Here is a 15,711-nt window from a genome sequence, read left to right on the forward strand (position 1 = left end):
TATTTGATAATCATGATGGTTCCATGGTTGAAAGCCGGTACCCCTCCGCAAAAGGCACACACGCTACTGCGCCTACTCTTTTAAGGTCACGTAGTGGGTGCATAGGAAATTCTAAATGGTTTTATGCACTAAGTATACGCACTACAAACATGATGTAGCTATCGAGTTTAGCTCCTAAAGGTGAAGTTTTAGAGTCCCCTAATTTTTAATGTATATTTTGCGTTAGAACTAGGTATCACATGTTATTTCGAATGTGTTCACGATATCTTCATAGTATTTGAACCCTCTCCATAAAATCCTATATTTGGGGGATAATCACTGTCTGTTATGAACATTTACTTCCGACATGACACCACCTTTGGCGTGCAATAATAAGCAAATCATTACTTTGTATGCTCGTTTCGCATGTAGCTCTTCAAGGAAGCTGAAATTCGATTTGGCTCCGACATCGAAAAACTGGAAGAGAAGCTCCGCAAGATGCTAAGGATCTTCTCGAAAGCACACAACGAAGAATTTCCATTAGAAGAACTGACATTAAGAGACCTTTGCCGATACTTGGAAGAAGGCACAAGTCCTTCATTGGTTACTGAGGTTTGTCTACAAGTTTTTCTACGTTTTTAATCATTCTGGGGTACCCGACAACTACTAACAGTATGATTAGGCGCATTTGAAATACATTTCAGTAATATAGTTATTACAAGTTTAGAATGAAAATTTGAAAACAAGTGTACCGCTTTTCCATATTAGGGACTAATCGCGGCCGCTCAGGAGAAATTGAAGAGCGCCTCCAGCAGGCTGCCTCCGTTGTTAGCGCTGATGCGAGCCAGTGCGGATAGGAGTGTGCTCCAGCCAAATCTGAACTACTACACTTCAGCTAAGACAGCTCGCAACGAGCCTTAACTTGACGTACAACTGAGGAGCATTCACTCGAGAGGTTCTCAAAATACTAATTCATGGCGTGCTGATCTAGAAGAGAATGAAAAATTGAGCTATGCTAGACAAGGTACGAAAATTAGAAGAAAAAATTGAGCCCATGATTCGCCTAGTCTCGAAACCAATGCAGGGGGACAGGGGGAGTAGAGACAACGACATTCAACGGCTCACCCTCAACATTGTAACTATCAGGTTTCTGTAGTCAACAGCATACTTGAAAATGACTAAACACGAAGAAAGTAGAGTTCACAAAACTTATTAGTTATATGACCATTCATTGTCCTCATGGTGTTTAAACGTATGTATCAATATCAGATGTATCCAGTATAACACGTATCTTGTATCAATACAGTCAATTTCTTACCACTCTTGCTTTTTCTATGTTTTTTGAATATTTGTAAGACTGGCAGTGCTTCAACGTAAGTGTTTAGAAGAGAAAAAAACAAGATTGTCAATTTTTGCTTGCTTTCTGAAGAAAAAAAAAATCTCCGGTCATTATGAGAGTGCCTAATGCGAATTCTCAGAGCACTTTCGCGTTGGGGCAAGGGAACGGGTGTTCGAAGCGTTGGCTTTCTGCAAGGTATAGACAACCCCATAATCGTAATATCTAGCACCAGCTCACCTGCATGGTAAAGTTATTTACAGTCATGGTGAAGGCCCGATTCAAAATTCAGTGGCGTAAATCCAGAATGAGTACATGAGCACGTCTTGCCATGGCTTCCATCTTATTTTTCGCCAACGTACACGTTAGATTCATTGTATTTGTATTTAAATTGAGCTACTAATTTGCAATTAAAAAGTGATTAAGATTATCATCCATCTTGGTTAGAGGCCAGGAAGCTTAATCCAACAGCGCTGTACTGCCAATATCTAGAATGTTTCTACCTAATAAGCCCATCGGAGTGAATCATTCAATGAAGTCATCCTACAAAACAACGTGGTTATACGACGGAAGACCAACAAGAAGGCAGAGCGCTGACTAACTATATGAGCGTTTATTTCATGTGACCGAATACATAGACGCACCGTCCATCGTACCAGCCGACAAGAAGATTAATTATATTCGGGATTGTACTTCGCAGTTTCACGTACTGGTCAAGACGAATGCGCATGGTCTCGCTTTCCCTAATTTGCCTTCTTATGCCCCTTTCCAAGGCTTATATATGTGTTCCCGCGAAGGAAACGCTCATGTTGTCAGCCAGCGCTCTCTCCCATTTTTGTTTTTCTCTTGTATAACCAAGCTGTTCTTTTTTTACAATGAAAATACGCCAATCAGCTCAAGTGTTTACCCTTTCGGACATCCAAGGAAAATACTTTGTTGTGGCACGTAAAGGTGCAACTTTTCAACCTCGGCTCAATGACCCATCCTGTACACCTGCTAGGTACATTCTCGGAAAGCTTGTTTACGCTGACTGGTGATTCTTTCTTTTTAAAATAACAGAACGTGGCTATGTGAAATAATCGGATTCATACTACAGTGTAAACAGCTTGCAACAAATCATCGACACAAATAACGGTAGATGTCCGAAATTATTTATTTACTTTGCATTTTAAAGCGCAGCAGTATCGACATTTCTGATACGTCTGAAGTAACCTGTAGCATTCGAGTAATCTAGCGCTCTCAGTACCTTTTGAAACAAAAAGCAAGTTTCACATTTGTACTTGGCGTCTACTCTTTGGAAGCGCTTCATATTGCAGTCTTGGTTTTTTAGCAGAGCGCGATGTTTCGCTGTCAAGCTACTCAATTATCGTGTTCAACATTTCAAGAGGGTACACTTGCAAAAGATGCCCCCCCCCCCCCCACATATTCACTCTAAGTGCTAAGACGGTGAGGACTCTGAGTACACACTGCTACGTTCATTTTTCTATCGACAATGCATAAAATGAAACGAAGTCAGCTGACCACACAACAACAACTATAATAATAATATGGAGTTTTACGTCCGAAAACTAAGATAGTATTATGAGAGACGCTGTAGTAAAGCGCACCGGAAATCTTGGCCGTCTGGCGTTCTATAACATGCACTGGCATTATCGTACACCAGCCCTACCATTTCACCTCCGTCAAAATGTGGCCACCACGGCGGAGATCAAACTCGCGGCCTCTGGGGTGACAGCCGAGCACCCTAGCCACTGTTCCACCGAGCCAGACGACCGCAGACAACAGTGGTGCGAAACAAGGCGGAACAGGGCCATGCGAGTGAACGGCGAAGTATGGTACGAGATTATTCGCAACTGATGTTCCTACCTTATTATTGCTAATCCAGAGTTATTTCCTCAAGACGGGACGTGAACGGACTGCTGGGGTGACCAGAAATGCCGTAACGCCGGGAAACACCAGGAAAGATTAACGCGCACGTTATTTTTTTAGACACAACATGAACGTGATGTAGCAGATGTGTCATCAATGTTGGGTAAAAAAAAAGCGAACCTTTACATTTACACTTCTTTCCTTCACGCACGTTCTCTGCGTCTCCAGAGGTGGTTCAGGGGATTTTATGTTAGCCTGCTTTAGTGCTAATACACGCACGCTTTGGTTAGTTTATAAAAGGTGTAACTTGCAGCCTGTCTTTATATTTCTTTCATAAACACATAACTGACATAGCACAGTGTAGTTGTAGTGGTGTCGAAAAAGCAAGGTTGATCAAGTGGGCATTCAAGAAAAAAGTCTGTTAATGTAAAGGTAACCCTAAAATAGTTATTCTGTTAATTCATAGCCGGAAAGAATATTCTTTGTAGTCGGTTCCCATATCACAATAGAAAATTCGGCTTGTTTCGAAAGAATGCAATGATCTGCTACATCGGGCTCATGGATACGGTGCTCGACTGCTGAGCTCAAGTTCGCAGGATCGAGTCCCAGCCGTAGCAGCCGCATATCGATGGAGCCCAAAAGTGGAGCCAGGATTTTTTTTTTCGTATGGTGGAGAGGGTTCAGTCATCGTGTCTTCGTGCGTGCGTTGTCTGCATGTGTACGTGCATAAATGCGCAAGCGAAATTGAAAACTTTTGGGGAAAAAGTTTTGACCCCCCTCCCTACATTTGTCAACGATCCTGTTGGAGACAGAGGGATGGAGGGCCATGAGCTCACATTAATGTGCACGTTGCCCCGGTAGACAAACTTTCCGGCGCCTTCCTCTACGGTGTTCCTGATAATCATATCGTGATTAGGGGACTTCGAGCGAGCACAATTATTCTAAAGGAATTGGACTACGATTGTTATAGCACGAGAACAGAACAACAACACAGAGACGAGGACACGAAAGACACGAGCGCTCGTGTCCTTCGTGTCCTTCTTGTCTCTGTGTCGTCGTTCTGTTCTTGCGCTATAACTATCGTCATGCCATACCAACTAACCCAAGCTGCCACACTTCTGAATGGGGCCACTTGGTTTCCTGGAGTTGCAGTTTTCCTTGGTTTCATTTGCACTGTCCAGAACGCTACATGAAATTCGTAACTGCCGCGTTACGCGCATATCATTTGCAGGGACCAGTGCCCAAGTACCGCACCGATGATTCGCCCCGCATCTACACGATGGGTGGCCACCTGTGGATTAACGCCGGTACCCCGGCGGAGACCATCAAAATCGCCAGTGGGAGTCTGGAGCGTGCGCTGGTACTGTGCCTGGTACTCTACTACGTCAAGTACCTAGACTACCCGGAGGCGTTCTGGCGAGTCTTGTACGTGCTGCAGTTCGTCCTTAATCCGAGCGATGTTCCGCCCACCCCTCCGACAGGACGTAACGGGCAGACGTGTGAAGTGACGGAGAAAATGCGCTGCCTTGTAGACTTACTCACCAGTGAGGAAGATGCAAGCGAATCAAAAGGAGTGACGTTGGCAATTTGTCCCCGAACAGACGTGCTTTGACCACCGATGCATATGCTTTGAAAGCATCAAGGCTTACATTTACCAATCCGTATACCTTTAGTGGTCTGCTTATCCAAAATAACCTGACTAGAATGGCCTCATTATTCGGACAATGTGCTCCGCAAATGAGAGCTGGTACTTTTATTTTTTTATGTGTGTGTATGCATGCGTGTGACGAAACGAGTAATACTCCGCGGAATAACAAGAGTGCAATTGAGTTTGCGCTGCTGAAACCAAAAGATGTGGTCAACCGATTGATTGAGAAAGCTTTTTTCAACAGTTGCTTTTCCATTTTACTGAAGATGCATTCTTTGAGGTAAAAATGTATCTTTTAATGTTTTAAGCTGGCTCCAGCTTTTTTAAAGAACAAATTGCATGTTTGTCATTATGATGCAGTAAATTTTATTAAAAGCGCATTACGGCGTCGAATGTTTCAATTTCGTTCGTCTTTTACTGTGCGCTCATTATGTTTTATGTTATTTACATTTGCTTGTGTTTTGTTCTCACAGCAGCTTAGAATGTCAATTATATTGAATAACACCGAGGTACAGTCGTCAGCTGGCTCAACCCGAACGCTTCAACAGCTGTCCTATCCTGATACAGTTTGATTGGCGGGTAGGTTTGGGTTCTGTTGCCGAGATGTTCTACGCATGCATGCCGACGTATATAGTATCCAAGAATACCAAGATAAAACCTCGCAAACAGCGCCCATCTCTTCGCGGCTGGCATCAGTCAAAATTGCCCAGGTCACGCGTCGGAGCATTCGTGAAAACGGCTTACCTCTTGCTTCAGGCCTGCAGCCAATGCTTTTAGGAGGCTCACGCGACCATTTTTCCTATGAATGAGCTCATGCTGTCTTTTAATTCTCGATGTATATATACCATTCTTCTCTTAATAAAGGTTTAGTAGTGAGTCAGCGTATGTGTTGTCTTTTTCTTTCTCTCTATTTTTGTTTGCATTAACACAGCTCAACCATTCAAGAATGGACATTCCACTAGCCCAGCTTGGTGCTTCGCACAAATATGAAGAAAAACAAGTTTTATTCAATAGTGGAGTTCCCTTCTGTTTTATAAGTAGTATATTCTCCGAACAATGTTTTGTAGAAAATTATGCAATGATATCGCAGTGCTGAGTTATTACGTAAACCTTTTCCGTAGCGCCCTCTGAAGGATACGAGAGCACACTATTACTATTCGATGCAGTTTTTGCCATGTGTACAAAGGCGTGCTCGTTATGTTCGTCTATACGATTACGGGCCCCATCTTGTGTCTCGGTGTTCTGCACTGGCAAGCGTTCTTTGAATGTATTGAGAACTTAATTCTTGCGGAGTGCGGAATCGAGGAGCGTTTCATCGTTTGAGAACGACTTTAGGATAATGTCTGATCGATTACAGAGACGATGCTGATACACAGATATTTCGTTAGTCGATGTTGAGATCAGTTTCTTTTTTTTTTTGGGGGGGGGGGTTCTATTACCTACAATCGTGACAATGTGATAGTATTTGCTTGTGCTTGCGTATGATTGCGCACATCTTGGTGAACGATGAAAAATAAAGTCAAAGAAGAGTTCGCACTTGTGTTGTTGTTGTTTTTTTTTGGTGTTGCGAGCCCGGCCATCACATTGTGGCCGTGGGCTTAGTGTGTTATTTGCACCTCCCATTATTACCTTTCAAGCATGAACTCACTCAGCAGCAACTTTTAGTGCGTATAAATCATCTATTTTACGGGAAGGAAATTCGTTACAGGAGTATTCATGTCCGTAAGAAGGAACGAAAAAAATGATAGTGCCCAAATCCACCGTAGTAGCTTGGCGGTTTCCGTTTTCGACGGCACCCCGGGAAAGCGTGGCTTCGATACCGGCCCCACCGGGTGCGTTTCGATGCTGCCTAAATGCTAGAAGCTTTCGTAAGAAGGTCTGCATCTGGGCTATAGTTGGTGATCTTGCATGTCGAGTGGTTACAACTAGATTAAACGTGCACACTGTCCGCCCATTTCTTTCCTTTGTACGCACGTTTAAATTTAGTGGCAACCACTCTACAAGCTTACGGACTCTGCGATGTCAGCTCTTGCATATGAAATACCCACACTCATAGGCCCCCTGAAAAAGCTGATAGCGCCAGTGACATTAAGACGTTAAACACCATACGCGAACCTGGTAGCGACCAGCATTCCTTATCGTAAGCTTGCCGCCGGTCTTGATTAAGGATTCACCTGTCTCATCAAGCGGGGTAATTGGCCATCGTTTTCCCGCGGCGATGCCAATGACATCACCTTATGGCGTCACATTAGGAATCATCGAAGGGGAGGTGCGAAATCAGCCCAACACATTGACATACTAGAGAGGGGCGGCACTGCAACAAACCTTAGCCAACCCCCCTGAAGGGGAACCCTGGACATGCCTGTGCTCGCTCCTCCCCACCTGTCTTAACGCGATAGCGTTAGAGAGCTCGTGTCGCAGAAATCCCGCCGTCAGCATCGGCCCCGTTGGTTGTGAGCGAAAAATCGTCTGTGCCTCCGTGAGCGACAAAGCAAGTTACAGAAATCGCCGCGGGAGGCCGCTACTTGTCAACGCGTGCGCACGCGATCACACTGAAAAAGCCGCCCATCCTAAGGGGAAAAATGCTTTAGGTCACGAGGCGCAGTAGTTTCTTTGCCCCTGCCACCTCCCTGCTTATCATTCAGCGCTTTCGTCGGGACGAGAGAAGAGATAATACTATTGCAGCATGCGACAAACGTTTGTAACTCCGCTCGCACTGTACGGATTCTTAAAATTTTTGGGGGTGTTTAATTCTTGAGGCAATAAGCTCTTCTAGTGAATTCATTCAACGGTTACTTTAAAAAGTGTTTCAGGGTCCCTATAACGCGTTTTGTTCGACAGGTGTCACAACGAAATGGAGCCCACTCGGCGATTTGTAGGCGCATTTGGGAAGCCTCAAACTACGTCGAAAAAGGCCGGGATAGTGCAGCTATTGCCACTAAAAACACACAGGAACTTTCAAACAGCTCTAAATATTGGCAACTATGTTCATCTAGCGGAAAACATATGCCTTTTCAGAGGCGTTGATCAAGCTAACAGCAAACGCTAGATGATGTGCAGCTATCTGTGAGGCATTGTGATACTCTTTATTACTTTCTAGATGGCGAGCGCACGGCGTGTATCTTAGAGGCCATGCAACTATTGCTTTAGATCAAAAACCTATATGTACTATTCGCGCGCGCGAGCTGGTACGATATACTGTGTGCGTGTGTGTGTGCGTGCGTGCGTGTGTATGTAACAAAAAATATTAAGTATTGGCTTGGTGGTTGAAGGGCGCACTAGGGGCCGGATTTCGCTATCGCGTTCAACTCTTAATGGCGAAGCTTAAGGATCGCCCAATTTTTTCTTCACAAAGACGAGGACAATGGCAATACAAAGTGTGGAACCTAACATTATTTCAAAGTTTTTGGCTACACCCTTTTATTTGCGCTTGCGCAGTCGAAAACGCGGAAAACGAAGTTAAAACAGTTGATGTCACACTGAAGTCATGGGAGACAAGGAGTGGTGGTGCTATTTCATGCCGAAGCCTTGAAGGAGACGAGTCACAACGAATTATTTTTTGTATGAGGACCAATTGATAGCTTATTGTCTTGAGACAATACGGCTGTTAGGAAGTAAAAAAAAAGCAAAACTGTTACTCTTTACCACGCAGCAGTTCTTCTGTAACGCCTTGCATATACTCAGCTTCGGGTCACGTGAACAGACTGTATAGGCGTCACGTATTGTGCCGTGAAGATAGGAAACGCCGCGAATGGACTATGCGCTCGATCTTTGTATTTTCCAACGTTGTGTAGGGGCACTTTAAAGCAGCTTCCCTATACGTGTAGCCGGTCTTTTACGCAATGGCGCGATTATAGAACGTGCAAGCTCACGCTCGCCGTACACCCGTGTGCGTTTTGCTCTCCTGTTATCACCGAAGAACGGTGGATTTACACTGATAGTTTGGAGCAGCACCAACTTTCTTATAATGCGACCGTGATTCACAGTATTATACCTCGCTCCTGCGCTGCCACGGAAGCATTCTAAATCACTGTTCTTGCTCGTGAGAAAAGAACGTCATTGTGACAGTTTCGCGCGTGTGCGGCAGCGTGCGATATGTGCAACGGCGGCCGAGCGACAGATTTCGCCCAACTGTGACTGTCGACGGGTGGACACAGGGGAATTCGCGCCGCCCTGCTTCTGCTCGCCGTTGAAGCCACGAAGATGGACAGCACTGACGATGGCGATAACAGGACTCCAGACGATGTTCACACCTATCCGTGCACACGTAAAGATGTTCGCAGAAAGCTGAAAAAGGTGTCCGATCTGGTGCAGAAGCTTACCGATGATGAGCTGAAGCGACTGCTGGATAAGAAGCTGTTCCATCTTCCGGGCTTTCCAGAGGGGAGAGAGGCAATATTGGCAGCACTTAGGAGGACTGACCCGGCATTTGTAACGTACTGCGAAGCTGAATATATGCAAGGCGTTACAGAAGAACTGCTGCGTGGTAAAGTGTAACAGTTATGTTTTCGTTTTTTTACATCCTAACAGCCGTATTGTCTCAGTTGAACTTGTTTAATGTGATCTATTGTCTGTTCGCGGGTTTTCGCCACTGTTAGCAGCTTGAACTTCGCGGAACCTGCTAGACTTGTTTTATAAGTTAGCGGTAGAGTTAAAGAATCTTGCGAGCATCCTTATTAGTCATGGGCTGCCTGCCACAGTGGATCAGTGAGTACGCAGCTCTGATGCTGACAGCAAGGTCGCAGGTTCGTTCCCGGTCGCCGCGGTCGTCCAACATGCACCAAATAGCCTAGGATGCAAAAGCGGAACTTAATTAGGAGACTCCTCGCCACTCAATCTAACGGACAAGCCCGTGACTAATCGGCGTGGTACTTCGTTCTGGTGGTTTTGGTTGGTAAGGATCGGGTAGCTTGATATCTCTCGAGTCTATTTGTATCTGTTATCGTGTGTTAGTTTACTTTCAGGGACCATCAAGGGATCGCAGCAATGTGCAGGAATTCTCCTGGGCAAGGCAGTTCAACATGGACAGCCTCTCTTCGATCAGATGCGATTCCCCTCGATCTCTTTCTACACAACGGCGTTAGCAGCATTCCCGTTGCACTGGTGCCCTTGGATATTGTATCAATCCGGTTGAACGACCCTAAGGCGATTCGGGAGCAGCTTCGGGCGATAACCTCTGAGAACGAAAACATCACCGAGGTACGACAGTTTGGCCGCGAAGTTATCGTGTGCCGATCACCAGACATAGATTGTGTAGCAGATCTTCAAAAATGCTCATCATTTGCCTCTATCCCGGTGAGTGCATATATCCCGCCCCATCTTGCATGCACTAAAAGCGTTGTGCGTGGAGTTGACTCACAACTAAGCCCATCTTAAACACTTGAGAAAAGCGCCTTGGCCGGGGTAATAGCTATCTACCGGTGCAATCGAGTAGTAGACAAACTGAAGGTAGCCACCGAGTCAGTAATCGCAACTTTCGCCGGAACATCGGGCTCATCTGACATAAAAGCTTGTCCTCTACTCTTCAGGGTGAAAACATTCGCATCGCGGCCCCTGCAATGTACAAATTGTTGGCGTTTTGGCCATAGTGCTGGTGGGTGTAAATCTGGAATACGGTGTTGCATTTGTGGTGAGTGTCACTCACACGCTGATTGCAAGGTTCAAGCTCAGAAGTGCTGTCTCTGTGAGGGTGCTCATAAAGCATATTCCAGTTGTCCCGCTCTCTTTCAAGAGAAGCAACTGTTGGCAGTAATGGACAGGCGACGATGCTCAAGAAGAGAAGCAATGACAGTTATCAAGGAAAGGACACAAGGATATGCTGGGATTGCCAATCGACAAAATGCAATGCCAGATGCTAGCTTTGCCCAAACAATGGAGGCCGCAGTAGAAAAGGCAGTATAAAAAGTAATTTGCAGGTAATTTACCAGCCTCTCAGAATGTCTGTATGAAATAATGAGCGCTCAGTTAACTCAGCTGATGAATAACTCAGCAGCTTCTCCTCAGACAAGTTCTACACTGACATCTCAGCAGAAAACAGGATGCAGCTCGAGAGACGATAGGGTGCTCCTAGAAGACACGCGGGTGGTTAATAAGCCTACAGAGAGAGAAGGTCACCTCTTTACTATAGATCTCAGTGTCAACACTGATGTTGAAATCGATTCGCGCGCCCAGAAACGTAGCCGATCTCTCTTAAACCCTTCTTCCGTGTCGTCACAGACAGAAGCAAAAAAGGCTCCACCTAGCAAGGTCGTAAAGGCCAGAATACTAGAAAAGGTTGTTTCGACTGTTGGTATATTCCGCCATTGAGCCGTTAAAAGTCTTACAGCGGAATGGCCATTCTATTTTTACAGCTTCCACAGATTTAGCTTGTCTCATTGTTAAAACGGATATAATATTGCTTCAAGATTCTTGGTTAGTTCTAGTTCAGTATTTTCATTTAAAAAAATACATATCATTTTGTTTAGATCGATTGTCAAGGGGGGGGGGGGTACTTACTGTAGTCTCTACCATATTTTGCCACAAAGCAAAAATAACGCTTCAGCTTCTGTCGCCGGAGTACGAAACTTTAGTAATTTCTTTGAGTATTTCTTCATGTAGAACATTTCACATAGCAAATATATATTATCCGTCAGGAGTTCATGACACAAACCCTTTGGATAGTGTAATTTATATTAGAGGTAATAATGTCCTGTTGGCGGGAGACTTCAACTCCCATCACATAACTTGGGGCTCAAGGATAGACTCGTGCGGTACTCGATTCTGGGACTGGTCTCGGGGTAATAGTCTCACTTGTCATAACTCAGGTATCCCCACTTTTATGAGAGGGATGTCATGCTCATCTTTAGACTTAACCTTTTCGGGATCAGGCCTTGACATCTCATCTTGGTTGACTGTTTACACTGCGACTAATAGTGATCACATTACAGTTAAATTTAACATTGTGTGCCCACTAATATCTGTTCCTAGTAGAAAACCTACGTGCATAAATTAAAGTATTTTTAAAAGGACCTTGCGAGGCTTCATGGAGTCTCTGTCTGAAGCAATGGTAAAAAAAACAAAAAAAAGACATTGAGCATTTGTTCGGTTATACAGGAGTCACGTAGCAAGGCGGAATTTGAGGTTCAATCAGTAGAAGAAAAACATGTGTCGCGATGGTAGAATGATAACTGTGCTCGGGACTTCAGGCGTAGAAAAGCTGCCTAGAAGAAGCTAATACACAATCAGTGTCCAAAAAACTGGTCTGAATATAAATTCATTGCAGGTATTTTTAAACGTACGATGGCTAAAGCAAAGGCCGAGTATGATAAAAAGCATTTTGAATTTATTTCGAAATCAAATAACAAAAGAGCTCTATTTGGATGTCTGAGACATAAGAAACTAATTCCTCAAGCAGTAAATCCTAAATCTATAGTTTTATTGCCTCCGGAATTGAAGCAATCATTGGAAAGCATAGCTCAAGGTTTGGAAAAGCGATTTTTGACTAAAGTTTATCCCCCTTCAGTAATCTCACGATCGAGTGGCAGTTTCACCAAAATATCGATAAAGGAAGTGGCAGAGGCTATGAGAAAACTTCCGCTGGTGGCTCCAGGCCCAGATGAAATCACTTCAGCAATGCTGAAAATTTTATTCAATGAGTCACGGGAGAAAGTGCTTAATGTAATAAATAATTCGATAAGAAAAGCTTGGATTATATCTCAATGGGAATTGTGAAAATCATACCTCTTCTAAAAAAAACCAGGTGAAGGTTACGTCTTAGACAATATCAGGCCAATCGCACTAACGTCCAATTTTGTCACGGTAATAGAGAGAGTAGTGCATGTTCGCATAATGAAATTTGTGGGGACGTCCTGCCAATTTGTAGCTCGACAACTTCTCTCCAAATATACTTTGATGAAGTTTTCTCTAATAGTGCTAAACACCTGCCGAATAATTTGTTAAGAGATACTTTACAGGACTACCTGCTAGGAATGCAAGCACATGTCGTCATTGCAACGGACGCTTCACAGCGAGATGAAAAGAATGGCATCGGTATATTCTGCCCTGTTCTAGACAGGACCTTTTCCCTCTGAATCCCAGATTTCACACCTATCTTCATTGCAGAATTTTTAGCAGTAGTAATGGCCCTTCGAAAATTGCCAGCATCAATTAATTCAACCGTAACAGACTCCTTGTCGATCTGCAGTGCGCTCACGGCATCTTGTGATTCGAAAGCATTAGGTGAATTCAACTCCCTAGTACCGAATCACTTAACCCAGGTGCGATTAGTATGGGTGCCGGGGAATAGAGGCATAACTCTAAATGAAACAGCTGATGCACTAGCGAAAGCGGCGTTAGACGAACCAATATCAATATCACCCCTACAACAGCCTTTGTGGTAGCGTCTAGATTTCGGAGGCAAATGATGATGCGAGAATTCTCTACACCACTTTTAGAAAATTCTCTTGTTTTCAACCATCTAATGACACCCTGGAAAACTTCCTCATGTCATAACCGATGCCTGGAAGTTTTAATCACTCGATTACGCTGTCGTATTCCTCCGTTGAATTTTTATACGTTTAGAGCAGGCTTGACTCCCTCCCCGCTTTGTTCTTTTTTGTGGAGAAGAGGAAACTATGGAGCACTTTTTGATTTCTTGTAGAAAGTTTTCAACATTAAATACCGTTACGAATCCTTGGCTTAGCTTACCTCTATACCAAAAGGTTCTCAGTTAACCCATGTAGACTATAGAAAAATTTTCTTTGAGATCAATTATTTTATTCTCATTCAGTAGAAACTAATTCATCAAAAAATGTTTTCACAAAAATAATTTATAAAAATCAATATTTCTGTTAATTTTTTCGCGAGTATTTAAATATATACATTCGCTTTTCTTTTTGTTAAGCTACCCGATTCTTGGCCGATCCCCCAATGTGGGTGGGAGCCACAAGTTTAAGATCTACACCTACATCTACATCCCGCTTGGATGGCCGGCCAACTAGAAATGGTGTTGCTCATTTGCGAACCTCATTCCGTGACGGAAATAACGTCGGGTAAATTCGTGGATGAGCTCGATATAAAAGGCTTTTATTTTCAAAAAATATGAAGGCAGAGGCTATTTGCTGCTAATCACAGTACAAAATTCGGAGAAACAAAAAACAAACCATGGGGAAATGGTGTCACGCGTGGTCTCTATTGGCTGTGTTATCAGTTACGTCGTTCGCAGCGTCGTACAAAAGCACGCGCGCCATTGGATGCGTTGTGAGTGACGTCGTCAATGACGTCACCACCGTGGCGCAGAGTGCGCGCGCTTCAGTTTCTCCTCAAAACTTTCCCCACGGATATGTCCCGGACAACAACTTACGAGTGTGCCGATAGTGGAAACGTGAGAGGGCTAGCACTCACCGTGCCGATTGTGCCGCCTGGGCACGAAAACAGGCCATGTGGCGACAGCAGCTGCCCGGTACACCAGTGATCCGGCAGTCTTCTAAAGCATGCTAAATGGCAAACGGACATGCAAGCGTGGCTGGTGGACGGATCCTATTAACCAAGCCGCTGAATTAGCTCACGATATCAAACGCTTACCACAACATGGCGCTGCGGCGTCAATGTGATGATTGCGGGAGCGTGTTCACCTGAGCGAATGCCCGTTCTCGACGGGAGTTTCTTTAGCGGCACATTTGCTTCGGCTGCGACGTCTCTAGCCGCCCGTGGTTCGAGAACAGCCGCTGTGATCAACGCATTGCGAATTTGCATTTAACCGCTCATTTCACTCCTCCATGACGGTGATCATGTGAGGCACAATGCGTGGCTTGTGAAGGAAACACTGTGGTAATCCCAAGGCAAAACGAGTGTCTAACCTGATTGAGAAGCACGAACATGTAGCCAAATGTTGTGGAAGGCTTCAGTGCCACGTTCGTTTTAAACCACTGCTAAACACAGGTGCCGCACGTTTCACCTCTCGCTGATTAAATCATTTGTACAGACTGCTCTAGTGTCGATATTCTTTTTTTTTTAGATTTGTATTGCAATTACACAGGGCATTGTGAGGATCGCTTGCCTTCTAAGAAGAACGGCTACAGTTCGACGACATGCACAATACATGTGCGTGTGTATGTGTACGTTAAAACCATCCTTTGAATGCAACAGTTGAGGGCACCTAATGCCTCGAGTGAATGGCCAGAGAGACGAAAAAATCCTGGGGATGCCGGGAAGGAGCCGCGTAAGGCGTCGGCTCGCCGCTAGCTGCTATATATTTTCGAAATTGGAAGCACGTGCCTCTCTGCTTTTTCACGGGCCTACCGGACGACCGCTTATTGGATCTTCAGTGCGGTGCTTACGATGGCCTCGTCCAAGTCCTGTTCGTTGACGTGCGGTGTTTCTCATAACGCACGACACGGCCAGAGCATGTCTTCTAAAAGGCTAAACGGCTACCTGCAGTCTTTTCACTGGAACGGCATAAAAAGAGATGCAGTGAACGCCTTCAACATGTTAATGTTTGGCGCTACTTTATCACTCCTTGTCATGGTTTCTTTCTAACTGAACTTGGACGTGACCATTGCCTTATACTTTGAAAGCGCTCTACATATCACTTACTTAGCACTTCAAGCTAGGTTCACATGCGAGGGTGCCCCGCCGCGGTGGTCTAGTGGCTGAAGTACTCGGCTGCTGACCCGCAGGTCGCGGGATCGAATCCCGGAGGTGGCGGCTGCATTTTCGATGGAGGCGAAAATGGTGAGGTGCGTGTGCTCAGATTTGGGTGCACGTCAAGTACCCCAGGTGGTCGAAATTTTCAGAGCCCTCCACTACGGCGTCTCTCATAACCAAATGGCGGCTTTGCGACGTTAAAACCCACATATCTATCTATCACACGCGAGAGCAAAATCCCCGTGCTCCGCGGATT

General features: G+C 44.8%; 1 protein-coding gene across 1 annotated transcript in view; it reads left to right on the top strand.

The window, feature by feature from the left end:
* LOC119185561 (uncharacterized) overlaps positions 1–5,717 on the top strand; it is a 70,037-nt gene extending 64,320 nt beyond the window's left edge. The window contains exons 10-11 of the mRNA XM_075895586.1: positions 412–591; positions 4,416–5,717. Coding sequence (XP_075751701.1) covers positions 412–591; positions 4,416–4,796 — 561 coding nt within the window. The 3' untranslated portion in view covers positions 4,797–5,717. The remainder of the gene's footprint in view (positions 1–411; positions 592–4,415) is intronic.
* Positions 5,718–15,711: the final 9,994 nt, after the last annotated feature.

Source organism: Rhipicephalus microplus, chromosome 5 (genome assembly GCF_043290135.1).
Source record: "Rhipicephalus microplus isolate Deutch F79 chromosome 5, USDA_Rmic, whole genome shotgun sequence".
NCBI lineage: Eukaryota > Metazoa > Arthropoda > Arachnida > Ixodida > Ixodidae > Rhipicephalus > Rhipicephalus microplus.